The sequence below is a fragment of the Budorcas taxicolor genome, chromosome 17, assembly GCF_023091745.1.
Source record: "Budorcas taxicolor isolate Tak-1 chromosome 17, Takin1.1, whole genome shotgun sequence".
Taxonomy (NCBI): domain Eukaryota; kingdom Metazoa; phylum Chordata; class Mammalia; order Artiodactyla; family Bovidae; genus Budorcas; species Budorcas taxicolor.
The window spans coordinates 12,307,381-12,320,911 of record NC_068926.1 but is presented as its reverse complement, the minus strand read 5'-3'; the positions used below and the strand labels follow the sequence as shown (position 1 = coordinate 12,320,911).

General features: G+C 40.4%; 1 protein-coding gene across 1 annotated transcript in view; it reads right to left on the bottom strand.

Moving 5' to 3' along the window:
- Positions 1 to 13,531, bottom strand: part of SLC10A7 (solute carrier family 10 member 7) — a 303,023-nt gene that overhangs the window by 264,297 nt on the left and 25,195 nt on the right. Inside the window, exon 4 of the mRNA XM_052654844.1 lies at positions 13,342 to 13,417. Coding sequence (XP_052510804.1) covers positions 13,342 to 13,417 — 76 coding nt within the window. The remainder of the gene's footprint in view (positions 1 to 13,341; positions 13,418 to 13,531) is intronic.

The following is a 13,531-nucleotide window of genomic DNA, read 5'->3' as shown; positions in this document are numbered from 1 at the left end:
GACCCAGGGTACCTCCCTAAAAAAGAAAGTTTGATTATTAAAATGTAACAATAGAAATAAATCAAATTATTAAAAAATTTTGTTTTTCATAACATATACAAACAATCTGATATTGAACAATAACTAGATAACAAATGTCCAATGTTTATGAAGAACTGTTCAAAGGACACGTGGTAGCTGATTGTTTCTGTGGTCTGTTTGTCAGTTGGAATGGAACTGGGATGGTTTTCCAGGCTTTACACTTTAGAGGAAACATCCTACAACAAGCCTGTTCAATCCCCTTTATCTGGTTCTAAATTCCCAAAGCAATCTTTCCATAACTAATTTGACTTCCTGTGCCCTTTAATTCCCAGAGGGCGTAATCTTGGATATCTAAAATGAATATTCCATATTATAGTAAGAAATATTTATACAAAAGTGTTAAGGACCTATGATACAAACTAACAAACTGGAATTACCCAGTTTGTTACATTTATTTTAAAATCCACCATCTTGTAAATTTAAATCCCATCCTCATGTTGTAATTTATGGTTTATGTTTTATATTACTTACTCAACTGAAAATTATATGAATGTACCATAATGTAGGAAGCTATAACAAGCATTCAACACATATTTTGAGTGATTAATGAATAGAGTAAATGAATGCCTACAGATGGCCAACAGACACATGAAAAGATTTCCAACATCACTAATGATTAGAAAAATGTAAATCAAAACTACAATGAGGTATCACCTTACACCTGCCAGAAAAGATATCATCAAAATATCTACAAACAATAAATGCTGGAAAGGATGTACAGAGAAGGGAACCCTCCTACGCTGTTGGCAGGAACGTAAGCTGTTACAACCACTATGGAGAACAGTATGGAGGTTCCTTAAGAAAATAAAAATAGAGCTACCAGATGACTCTGCAATCCCACTCTTGGGCATGTATCCAGAAAAAAAAAAAAAAAAAGGACATGATCTGAAAGGATACATTCACCCTGATGTTCACTGCAGCACTGTTTACAACAGCCAAGACACGGAAGCAACCTAAATGTCCACTGATAGAAGAATGGATAAAGAAGACGCGGTAAAAATATACAAGGGAATATTAGTCAGCCATTAAAAAGAAAGAAAGAATGCCATTGGCAGCAACATGGTGGGCCTAGAGAGTGTCCTAGTGAGTGAAAAATCAGACAGAGGAGAAATATCATATGACACCCCTTATATGTGGAATCTGAAAAGAAATGACACAATGAACTTACTTACAAAACAAAAAAACACGCACAGACTTAGAAAACAAACTGAAGGCTGCCAGGAGGGAAGGGACAGTTAGGGAGTTTGCGATGGTCACATACACACAGCTATATTTAAAGTGGATAGAAAGACCTATTGTGCAGCACATGGAACTCCGCTCAATGTTATGCGGCAGCCTGGATGGGAGGTGGGTTTGGGACAGAATGGATACAAGTATACGTATGGCTGAGTCCCTTCACTGTTCAGCTGAAACACACTGTTACAACACTGTTAAGTGGCTATACCCCAATAAAAAATAAAAAGTTCAGAAGAAAAAAGAATAGAGTAAATGAATGAACTTAGAGCAAACTTTGAGGAAGCAATGATAATGACTCTCTAAACTAGGTGATTTCATCAGTGACAAACCTCTACAGTGAGGATAATGCTGATGCCTGCTTGATACATTCCCTCACAACTTGTAAGTACTTCTGCATATGATTTCATGAGATCCTTGTAAGCAAACGTATGAAATAAGGATGCAAATACTATTGCTCCGCAAATGAGAAAACCAAGGCTCAGAGAGGTCCAGGGCTTACCTGGTGAGCACTACTAGGTGAGCAGCAGCGAAAGGGGGAATCAAACACCTGCTCTGATTGCCTGGCAAGTGTATCCCTGGCTAAAAGATCCGCACAGGTGGTGATGCTGAGCCTCAGCACGTCCAGCTGGTGTTGTTTTAAGTACTTCTTACCCAAGATCAGGACTGGTCCTTGGATCCGAGGCAGAGCAGGACCCAAAGCTGGAGGTCAAATGGCTTCATCTATATGAAGAGTCAGAAACAGGACTCTGGCGATGTGGAACAGGGTGTTTCAAGATCAAGTCCCTGGTAGACTCTCCCATTCATATGGGAGAGGAGCTAGATAGGAAAAGGAGAGACGAGAGATGTAGGAGCAGAATGAGGAGAGAAGAGGGTCAGGGAAGGAAAAAGAAGGTGGAGGCAAGTAGCCCCGGGGTCACAGGCTGCCGTCAGGTCACGGAGGGTGAGAATGGAGAACCGGCCCCTGCGTTTGGTGAACAGATTCCACGGCCAACCACTGAGGGGACTCATTTGGTTAGAGTGGTACAAAAGGAAGACAATTCGAGAGGCATTAAGGTATGAGGAATTCTAATTTGAGGCATAAAGAAATGAAGGAATTCTAAGTTACACAAAGAATCTTGGGAAATCTGGATATGTTTCAAGCCAGTTGTATAGCAGCTTCAAACAAACACAGTTAACTCATTCAAGGGCTCGTAAGAATGCTAACCCAATCCAGAAAATGAGACTCAAGATAAAAGGTAGAAATGGAAGATGCACATGGACATGGAATTCCTTGCTGCTATGACTTCTGTTCTTTCATCTGTCAAAGAGGGAACACTGTTACCACTTCCCAGAGAGCCTAGGAGGCTGGAGTGTTTAGTTTAGTTCAGTTCAGTTTCTCAGTCTTGTCTGACTCTTTGTGACCCCATGGACTGCAGCACGCCAGGCTTCTCTGTCCATCACCAACTCCCGGAGCTTACTCAAACTCATGTCCATTGAGTCAGTGATGCCATCCAACCATCTCATCCTCTGCCGTCCCCTTCTCCTCCCACCTTCAATCTTTCCCAGCATCAGGGCCTTTTTCATTGAGTCAGTTCGTCGCATCAGGTGGCCAAAGTATTGGAGTTGCAGCTTCAACATCAGTCCTTCCAATGAATATTCAAGACTGATTTCCTTTAGGATGGACTGGTTGGATCTCCTTGCAGTCCAAGGGACTCTCAAGAGTCTTCTCCAACACCACAGTTCAAAAGCATCACTTCTTCAGCACTCAGCTTTCTTTATAGTTCAACTCTCACATCCATACTTGACTACTGGAAAAAACATAGCCTTAGCTAGGTGGACCTGTGTTGGCAAAGTAATGTCTCTGCTTTTTAATATGCTGTCTAGGTTGGTCATAACTTTTCTTCCAATGAGTAAGGGTCTTTTAGTTTCGTGGCTGCAGTCACCATCTGCAGTGATTTTGGAGCCCCCAAAAATGGCTGGAGCGTAGAAAGTACAAACAGGCCAGCTTGCTAGAGTGCTCAACATTGACAGCCATTTTCAGGCTGTACAAGATTGCTCCAGAAAACCAATATACTCTCACTCCAAGCAAAGGCAGTGTGTGTGTACTAAGCCGCTTCAGTTGTGTCCCACTCTGCAATCTCTCATCTTCCGGGCTCCTCTGTTCATGGGATTCTCTAGGCAAGAATACCGGAGTGGGTTGCCATGTCCTCCTCCAGGGGATTTTCTCAACCCAGGGATTGAACCTGTGTCTCCTCTGCCTCCTGCAGTAGCAGGCAAGTTCTTTACCACTAGTGCTACGTGGGAAGCCCAGAAAAGGCAGTGATCAAGTCCATTTCACAGAAGAGAAAGGCAAGGCACACCGAAGCCCAGTGGCAGCTGAAGCTAAGACAGTGACTGACAGATCAGATTTCCTTCTCACTTCAAGTCTTCTCTCTGCTGATCAGATCTACTCTAAATGCCTTTATAAATGTTTCAGTGAATCTTATCTTCATGCATTGGATTAGCAAGATCAACTCCCCACTGATAATGCAAAATAACCCTGAAATGTTTCATGCCTTGCTGATCAGCCAGAAATTGAACTTTCTGGCTCCGTTTGGGCTGTGATGATCTTGATCTTTCACCTCTAGCAAAAATCTTCTCATAGCTATAATTTTTAAGTTCATAATGAGTGCTTCATTTGCTTTCCAAGCAGATAGAAAACCTTTTTTAAATACACTCAGACTGCCATGACCTTCGTCAATGACTTAAAGAGTTCACCACATGTAATAATTTTCTTTGCTCAGGAGACACTCTTAAGTTTTCTTTGAAGAGATTTGGGCAATAACCCTATTGCTGAAATTAAGCGCACATGCGTGCATGCACACACACGCACACGCACACACACACACTTTCAACTTGTCACCTTTGTACCATACCTGAAATCAAAACTTCTCTTTAAAATGTACTTAGAATTCTGTATGACTATCAAAGGGTTCTAAAATCCTTCAGCCCGCTAACTAAAATACAACAAAAATGTCAGCTAAATCTATTCAAAGTAAAAGAAGCACACCATCTTAACTACACAAGCAGATACCCTAAATGCCTACAGGAACACAGTCCAGATCCCAAATGGAACTGCAGGCTGCCCCACACAGCTGAAGGAGGCTGAACTCATTTGGGGTACCTCTTGGAATTTTTTTAAACTAAAGAAGAAAAACAATGCTTTTAATGATATGGGACAATGTAAAGCCATTCTAGTCTGTTTTGCCTATTTTTTTGAGGTTTATACCATGAAATAGAGGTTTTGAATAGTGTAACGTCACACTCCATGAAAGCTTTCTGGAAGGCAGGCCCCAAATCTTAGTCTCCTTTTTGACTCCCTATGGTAGAAGGCACTGCCTACATGAAGAGGGTGCTGAACTACTGCTGACTATCATATCCTATTTCTAAAGCTGAACGGTGGGCACAGAGGTGTTTATTATTATGCCTTAAACTGTATTTATGTTTTATGTACCTTCTGTAGGTATGCTATTTTATAATTTTAATAAAGGAAAGAAAGAAGAAGGACGAAAATCCTGAGGCCTATCGACTATACATTTTAATTCAACAGGTCTAAAGTGGAGATAAGGGAGTTTTTTTTTTTTTTTTCTAATCACCCCAGGTAATGCAGATGTGGGTGATCTACAGAATTCACTTTGAAAGACAAACAAAAAAATAAACCAACATAAATAACATGCCTATAATTAATATACTGCTTTAGTGGTGATGGTGTCTTATTTTCATGGTTCAAATTATCAGGTTTAGCCTTAACACAGACAACAAAGTATTTAACATAAAATATTACTCTCAGATATGCCTGGAAATTTCTTCCTAACTTGCTCTGATTTGTCTACAATTTATAATGCTTTTCATTTCCTTTTTCCTTCAAATATTTGAGGGAAGAAATCCCTGATTATATTTCTCTCCTACTTGGTTCATCGCCCAAACTCACACAATTTTACAAAGTTATGCAGCTTTGGAAATTTACTCTGGAATTAAGACCTCATATTTACTTCATATTTTGAGGAATGGCTTTTAGCTGAATCCTTCCCTTCTTCAGCTTGCAAAAACATGAAATATCAAGGTAAAAAAACAGTGTATCTTTTCCCAAACACTTACCCCTCTTGATTTTTCATTAAACAACAGTATAAGTGTCAAATGAAATAAAAATACTTCTGTAACAACAACATGAAAACCACATAATACTTTCTCTCCAAACTCAGGAAATTATTTTCCAGTTTTGTTTTTTTTAAAGAAACTTTAAGAAATCCCTGTGGTAGTTACTAAAAGGTAGAAGTTACTCGAATTTGAATGCAATGATTCTCTTAGCAAATCCTATAAGGCTTAAAACCTATGTAAGGCTTTTGGGGCGAAAAAAACCATGTAAAGAAAATGTGTTTATCCTATGTCTCACAAGTTAGAATAGAAGAGAGAACGTTTTGATCTATCTTCTTTTTTATACCTGACAATGAAAATAGGGTTCACCAAGTCATCACTTTCTCTATTATTCAAAAAAGGAACTAAAACTTCATGCACACACATACATACACACACATAATCACCATCACCACCAATCAGACCATGTGAACCACACACCCTACTACCCTGGAGTTTGAAAAATCACATTTCAAACACCGGAATGAATAAATAACAATCACAAAAAAGAAGCTAACCAAGTTTCTAATATTTAAATGAAAGTAATTTAAAATTTAAAAGCCACAAAATAAGACTCTCAGTCAGCTACACCCTTAAACAGTCTCCCTCTAACACTTCAAGGGCGTGCTGGCATTCTAGCATGCACGCACTGCTCTGTACACACGCTGAGTGCCCGCGGCCACTGGAATGATTATAGTTGGCTCGCTGAATCAACAACAATGTCAGTTATCAAAACAGAAATTGTTCTTTAATTTTACCAAAAAGTAATAAGGCTATTCTCACCAAAGGACAAGAGGTGAGTTTAAGGGATGCAATAACTTTCAACTCATGACAAAACCTTTTCTGTAACCACCAATCTTATGGAAAAGGCATTTACAATGAGAGGTATATAAGTAACAGAAAAAAATTCCTCCTAAATTATATAACAACTTTACAAAATAAATGAACAGAATCATTTCAAATGACACTACTGTATCTGCATATATCCCCCAAAGCATTAAATAGAAATAGGCTACACAGTGACACATTTTAACCCATGAGAGCATATGCTAAATACAAGTATTAAAGATGTATATATAAGTATGTGAGATCATAAAGTCAATGTCAAGAAATAACAGGATCTAGAAGGAAAAATGTTTTCTTCCATGTACAAACACGGCAAAGGATGGTCAGTTGGAAAGAACACGGCAACATGGAAATGTACCCAGGACATGTACTGGTATGGGTACAGAGCTGCTGTGTACAAGGCAGAGCAGACAATCACAGAGAATAGAATCGAAATCTTCACCTAGTGGCACGCGACACTGGACTCAACTTTTCAATCTTTTCATGTACAGGCACCAAAAGTTTCTCCTTCTATCCTTAGATAAGATTTTGCTAATATACAGTACAAAAGAGTAAGCCTCCCTTACATCTATTTCAACAATAGCCTACCCTCAGTTAGCTTATAACAGTATTTTCAGTTCAGTTCAGTTCAGTCGCTCAGTCGTGTCCGACTCTTTGTGACCCCAGGAATGCAGCACGCCAGGCCTCCCTGTCCATCACCAACACCCGGACCTTACTCAAACTCATGTCCATCAAGTCAGTGATACCATCCAACCATCTCATCCTCTGTTGTCCCCTTCTCCTCCTGCCTTCAATCTTTCCCAGCATCAGGGTCTTTTCCAGTGAGTCAGTTCGTCACATCAGGTGGCCACAGTATTGGAGCTTCAGCTTCAATATCAGTCCTTCCAATGAACATTCAGGACTGATTTCCTTTAGGATGGACTGGTTGGACCTCCTTGAAGTCCAAGGAACTCTCAAGAATCTTCTCCAACACCACAGTTCAAAAGCATCAATTCTTCGTTGCTCAGCTTTCTTCACAGTCCAATTCTCACATCCATACATGACTACTAGAAAAACCAGAGCTTTGACTAGATGGACCTTTGTTGGCAAAGTAATGTCTCTGCTTTTTAATATGCTGTCTAGGTTGGTCATAGCTTTTCTTCCAAGGAGTAAGCATCTTTTAATTTCATGGTTGCAGTCACCATCTGCAGTGATTTTGGAGCCCCAAAACATAAAGTCTGTCACTGTTGCCATTGGTTCCCCATCTATCTGCCATGAAGTGATGGGACCAGGTGCCATGACCTTAGTTTTCTGAATGTTGAGCTTTAAGCCAACTTTCTCACTCTCCTCTTTCACTTTCACGAAGAGGTTCTTTAGTTCCTCTTTGCTTTCTGCCATAAGGTTGGTGTCATCTGCATATCTGAAGTTATTGATATTTCTCCCAGCAATCTTGATTCCAGCTTGTGCTTTATCCAGCCCAGCATTTCTCATGATGTACTCTGCATATAAGTTAAATAAGCAAGGTGACAATATTAAGCTGTGATGTACTCCTTTCCCAATTTGGAACCAGTCTGTTGTTCCATGTCCGGTTCTAACTGTTGTTTCTTGACCTGCATACAGATTTCTCAGCAGACAGATCAGGTAGTCTGCTATCCCCACCTCTTGAAGAATTGTCCACAGTTTGTTGTGATCCGCATAGTCAAAGGCTTTGGCGTAGGCAATAAAGCAGAAATAGATGTTTTCCTGGAACTCTCTTGCTTTTTCTATGATTCAACAGATGTTGGCAAGTTGATCTCTGGTTCCTCTGCCTTTTCTAGATCCAGCTTGAACACCTGGAAGTTCACAGTTCATGTACTGTTGAAGCCTGGCTTGGAGAATTTTGAGCATTACTTTACTAGCATGTGAGATGAGTGTGATTGTGCGGTAGTTTGAGCATTCTTTGGCATTGGCTTTTTTTGGGACTGGAATGAAAACTGACTTTTCCAGTCCTGTGGCCACTGCTGAGTTTTCCAAATTTGCTGGCATATTGAGTGTAGCACTTTCACAGCATCACCTTTTAGGATTTGAAATAGCTCAACTGGAATTCCATCACCCCCATTAGCTTTGTATGTAGTGATGCTTCCTAAGGCGCACTTGACTTCACATTCCAGGATGTCCGGCTCTAGGTGAGTGATCACACCATCATGGTTATCTGGGTCATGAAGATCTTTTTTGTATAATGCTTCTGTGTATTCTTGCCACCTCTTCTTAATCTCTTCTGCTTCTGTTAGGTCCATACCATTTCTGTCCTTTATTGTGCCCATCTTTGCATGAAGTGTTCCCTTGGTATCTCTAGTTTTCTTGAAGAGGTCTCTAGTCTTTCCCATTCTATTGTTTTCCTCTATTTCTTTGCATTGATCACTGCAGAAGGCTTTCTTCTCTCTCCTTGCTGTTCTTTGGAGCTCTGCATTCAAAGAGTATATCTTTCCTTCTCTCCTTTGCCTTTCACTTTTCTTCTTTTCACAGGTATTTGTAAGGCCTCGCCAGACAACCATTTTGCCTTTTTGCATTTCTTTTTCTTGGGGATGTTCTTGAGCATAGTCTCCTGTACAAAGTCACGAACCTCTGTCCATAGTTCTTCGGGCACTCTGTCTATCAGATCTAATGCCTTGAATCTGTTTGTCACTTCCATTGTATAATCATAAGGGATTTGATTTAGATCATACCTGAATGGTCTAGTAGATTTCCTTACTTTCTTCAATTAACTTTAGAAAGGCTTAAAACTTAAAATTATCTAATATCTTTGTGCAGATCATTTTCTCCCATAATTTCATATAAAAATAAAAGAGTCTATTCACTTCATATCAGAAGATATGACCAAACTGGACTTTGCAAGCTTCTTTTCCGAAGCTCAGTGTTCAATATTTGTGAACAATTATGTCTCACTCTCCAGGACTTCAAAAATTCCTGATAATCATGAAACTGCATAATAAACATTAAAGAACTAGACCAATGATGTTAGAAGACAAAGAAGATGTACATAAATTCAGTATTGCTAAAATGCAACATTAATGTAAATAATTTAATTATCTACTGGGGAATAAACATGTAGATACACGTTCAAATGCCATATGTTGATGTCAAGAAAATGAGTGATCTTTGAACTTCTGCCAAAAGTCATTTGAGAAAGAAAAGGTTTTTAAGGGAATCACATTAGAAAGAGATAAATGACACTGTTAAACAAATTAACCCTTGCCTCAAATTCTTTCAAGGCAATAGATAGATAATCATAGCAGGCGCTAATCCAAGACTTTCGTAACTTCCCTACCTCACTAATTATGTGGCAACTGAAAGAATCTCTTGGCATAATGAGATGTTGGTTAAATCTAGTTATCTGCCAATTTCATTCCTACACTGAGAGAAAACACACATCCACGATGCCTGGCTTCACTTTAAAGGCAGGGCTTGATCTCAGCCGGTCCTTGGTGCTACCTGGCAACACTAGCATCCTCTCCAGGGGACTCACTCTCATCTGCATGGCAAGTCCGCATTTTCTCCTCTCATCTGAAACATGAATAGCATTTACCCCACCCTCATTCTCACGTGCAACGAAAAAATAAAAGGCATCAGAATAAAACTTCCAAGTGTCCCCCTCAACCCATTTACACAGGTCTATAGCCATGCACTCTGTCTTCCCTCCTGTTATTATGAATAAATGGTCTAAGTTCCTACTGAAGCTCATACAACCCAACATCACTCTCTCTCACTTGATCAAATAAACTGCTCCAGCACTCTCTCTTAAATCCACAGCTCTCTCTCCACTGTACAGTTCCCATCATGATAGAAAATGCTGTCCTTTCTGAAAGAGTAAATCTTGACCACACACCTCTCTAAAAAGAGCCCCATTTCTCTCTTCCTTTTTATCACAAAGTACATCATAACCACAGTCTATACTTCTTGTCTCTAATTCTTCTCTTCCTGTTTTCCTTAAGCCTACTCCAAACAAGCTTTTGCCCCTGCCCTCTACCAAAACCAGCCTGTTAAAGATTAACAGTAACCTCTGCACAGCTTAATTTCACGGTAAATTCTCAGAATTCACTTACACAACTCCCATCAGCAGAATCTGACATGCATACATGTTAAGTCGCTTCAGTCATGTCCAGTTCTTTGGGACCCTATAGACTGTACCACACCAGGTTCCTCTGCCTATGGGTTCTCCAGGCAAGCATACTACAGTGGATTGCCATGCCCTCCTCCAGGGGATCTTCCCTACCCAGGGGTCGAACCCAAGTCTCTTAAGTCTCCTGCACTGGCAGACAGGTTTTTTACCACAAGTGCCATCTGGGAAGCACTGGTGTCAGAAGTTAACACCACTCATCATATCCTCCTCCTTCAAACCCCTTCTTCACCTGGCTTCCTGGATACCATGCTCTCTTGTTTTTCCTTCAATCTCATTAATTATACTCTCTCTGTTGCCTTTGCTGGTTATTCCTCATTGCCTTAACCTCTTAATGTTGGAGGGTCCCCAGGCTCCATCCTTGAACCTTTGCTCTTTTCTGTCTGTGGAATCTCATACACAATCTTGGCTTTAAATATCATTTATTCATTGATGATGCCCTAATTTACATCTCCAGGTTTAGGCCAGTCCCTCAACTCTCAACCCTTGTATCTATAATTGCTCACTGACATCTTCAACTGGATATGTAATAGGCATCTCAACATACAAAAACAAAACAAAACAAAAAACAACCAGTTCTCCATGTTTACCATATGGCTGACATTACAGGTGTTCATCAATCCAGTTCCCCTCTCCTTGAGGGCACAGGAATATGGTAAGGCCACACGACTTGTTCTGACCAATGTAACGTGAGCAGAAGCACCACATATCACTTCCAACCGAAAAATACAAAGTCTACTTGTGATTCTCTAAGCTCATTGGAAAAGACCCTGAAGCTGGGAGGGATTGAGGGCAGGAGAAGGGGACGACAGAGGATGAGATGGCTGGATGGCATCACTGACTTGATGCACATGAGTTTGGGTGAACTCTGGGAGTTGGTGATGGACAGGGAGGCCTGGTGTGCCGCGATTCATGGGGTCGCAAAGAGTCAGACAAGACTGAGTGACTGAACTGAACTGAACTGAATCTCTCTATCTCTGTTATGGCACACCTAAAATGCTTTGTGCTCCATCCAGATGATGTACCTTCAAAACATAAGCCTCCACTAACCAGGTGTCCTTAGTAATGGCAAAGATCTTCTCACTGACCCACATGGGACAGGTACCATTAGCAAGAAATAACCCTTTATGCTTAACTGAGATTTTGCAGTTCTTAGTTATCACAGTATACTGTGGCTACCCAGACTAAACAACCCCACATATCTGCTGTCACACAGCACTCTTCTCCACGTCAGCAAACTCCATCCTTCCAGCTGCTCAGTCAAAAACCTTGAAGTCACTCTCGACCCTTTCTTTCTCTCACACCCCACATCCAAATCCATCAGCATACCCTGTGCCTTCAAAATACATTACGGAAAAACCCAAATGAACTTTCTGGCCAACTCAATAAATACAGAATCCAACCACCTATTAGTTTCCTCACCACCATTCTGCTCTTCAAGAGACACTGCTTTGAAAAGGAAAGACAAACCAGACTGGGAAAAAACATTTACAAAGCATATATATATATATATATATATATATATATATATATATATATAATGAAGGTCTTGTATCCAGAATATAGAATTCTCAAAGCTCATCAATAAGAAAGCAAAAACACTCAATTCTGTAAAAAGCAAAATTTTAGTAGACATCTCCCCAAAGAAGACATAGACAACAAATAAGCACATGGAAAGATAAAAATGCTCACCATTATTAGTCACTGGGCAACACAAATTAAATAAAAATCACAATGAGCGTGGGAGGTAAGAGAGATTCAGGAGGGAGGGGATATATGTATACCTATGGCTGACTCATGCCTATATATGACAGAAAACAACACAATATTGCAAAGCAATTATCCCCCAATTAAAATTACATATATCCTGCCTCATTCAAAAGTATTCTTTTCTTGGACTACCCTGATGGTCGAGTGGTTAAGAATCCACCTGCCAACGCACGGGACACAGGTTCAATCCCTGGGCTGGGAAGATCCCGCATGCTGCAGGGCAACTAAGTCTGCGTGCCATGACTCCTGACCACGAGCTGTAGGGCCCGAAAGCTGTAAGTACTGAGCCCTGCGTTGCAACTACTGAAGCCCAGAGCCCAGAGCCCATGCTCTGCAACAAGAGAAGCCACCGCAACCAGAAGTCCCAGCACCACAACCAGAGAACTGCCCCGGCTCACCGCAGCTAGAGCAAGTCCACACAGCAACAGAGACCCAGCATGGCCAAAAATACATGAATTAATTAAAAAATGTTTAAATTTGCATTCTTTTCTGAATGATAAGATATCAGAAGAAATAAGCGACTACAAAGCAGAGTCCCTTGGTACAAAGTCGCAGGGCCTCTCAGCCAAGAAGAACCACCTATAAGCAGCTCCCACAATGGACTACTGCCATCCCGATACATAAGCACTCCTCTTTGGCTATGGTTCCCCAGGATGATTTCTCTGAACTCATCTTAAAAACCTGGCATCATTTCTCCTTGTTTAATACCATCTTCACCTGCCATTAAACTTTTACTGACCCTTTTTCCATGACCGTAGTTTGCCCTAAATATTTTTAAGAGCTGAGGAATGGCCATAGTGGGTGTCCTCAGTTCATGAGTCTTGGATGTAAAAGCCCCTTGGCTTGGATTCTTTGTCCTCTGTCTCCTCATTGCTCACTGAAATAGAAAAATCACGACCTATCTCTGTCTCATTCACCTCCCTTGCTCTTCTCCTTGAAATCCTAAATTCCACTCATTATTGTCAATTTTAGCCTCTTTCTAACACATGAATCTATCCACTTCTTTCATAAGCTGCTATAGTTAAGCATTTTCTGTGATGTGATTCCTTTGTCATAAAATAAAATATAAAATAAAAGGATAGCACCCACGTATGTTTAAAAAAGCTAGCCCCATGACTCACCTCGTTTCCACCAACTGCCTTGGTTAATATCACTGCAGAAGACACAGGCGGAGGCATGCAACCTACTGTCTGCAACCTGAAATAGAAAACAAAAAGCAATTATAAGTAGGTTTCTTTTTTTTCCAATTATAAAATTGTCACTACATTCATTCTAAAACAGCAGAGCTAGGAGAACATTTATTGGGGCACA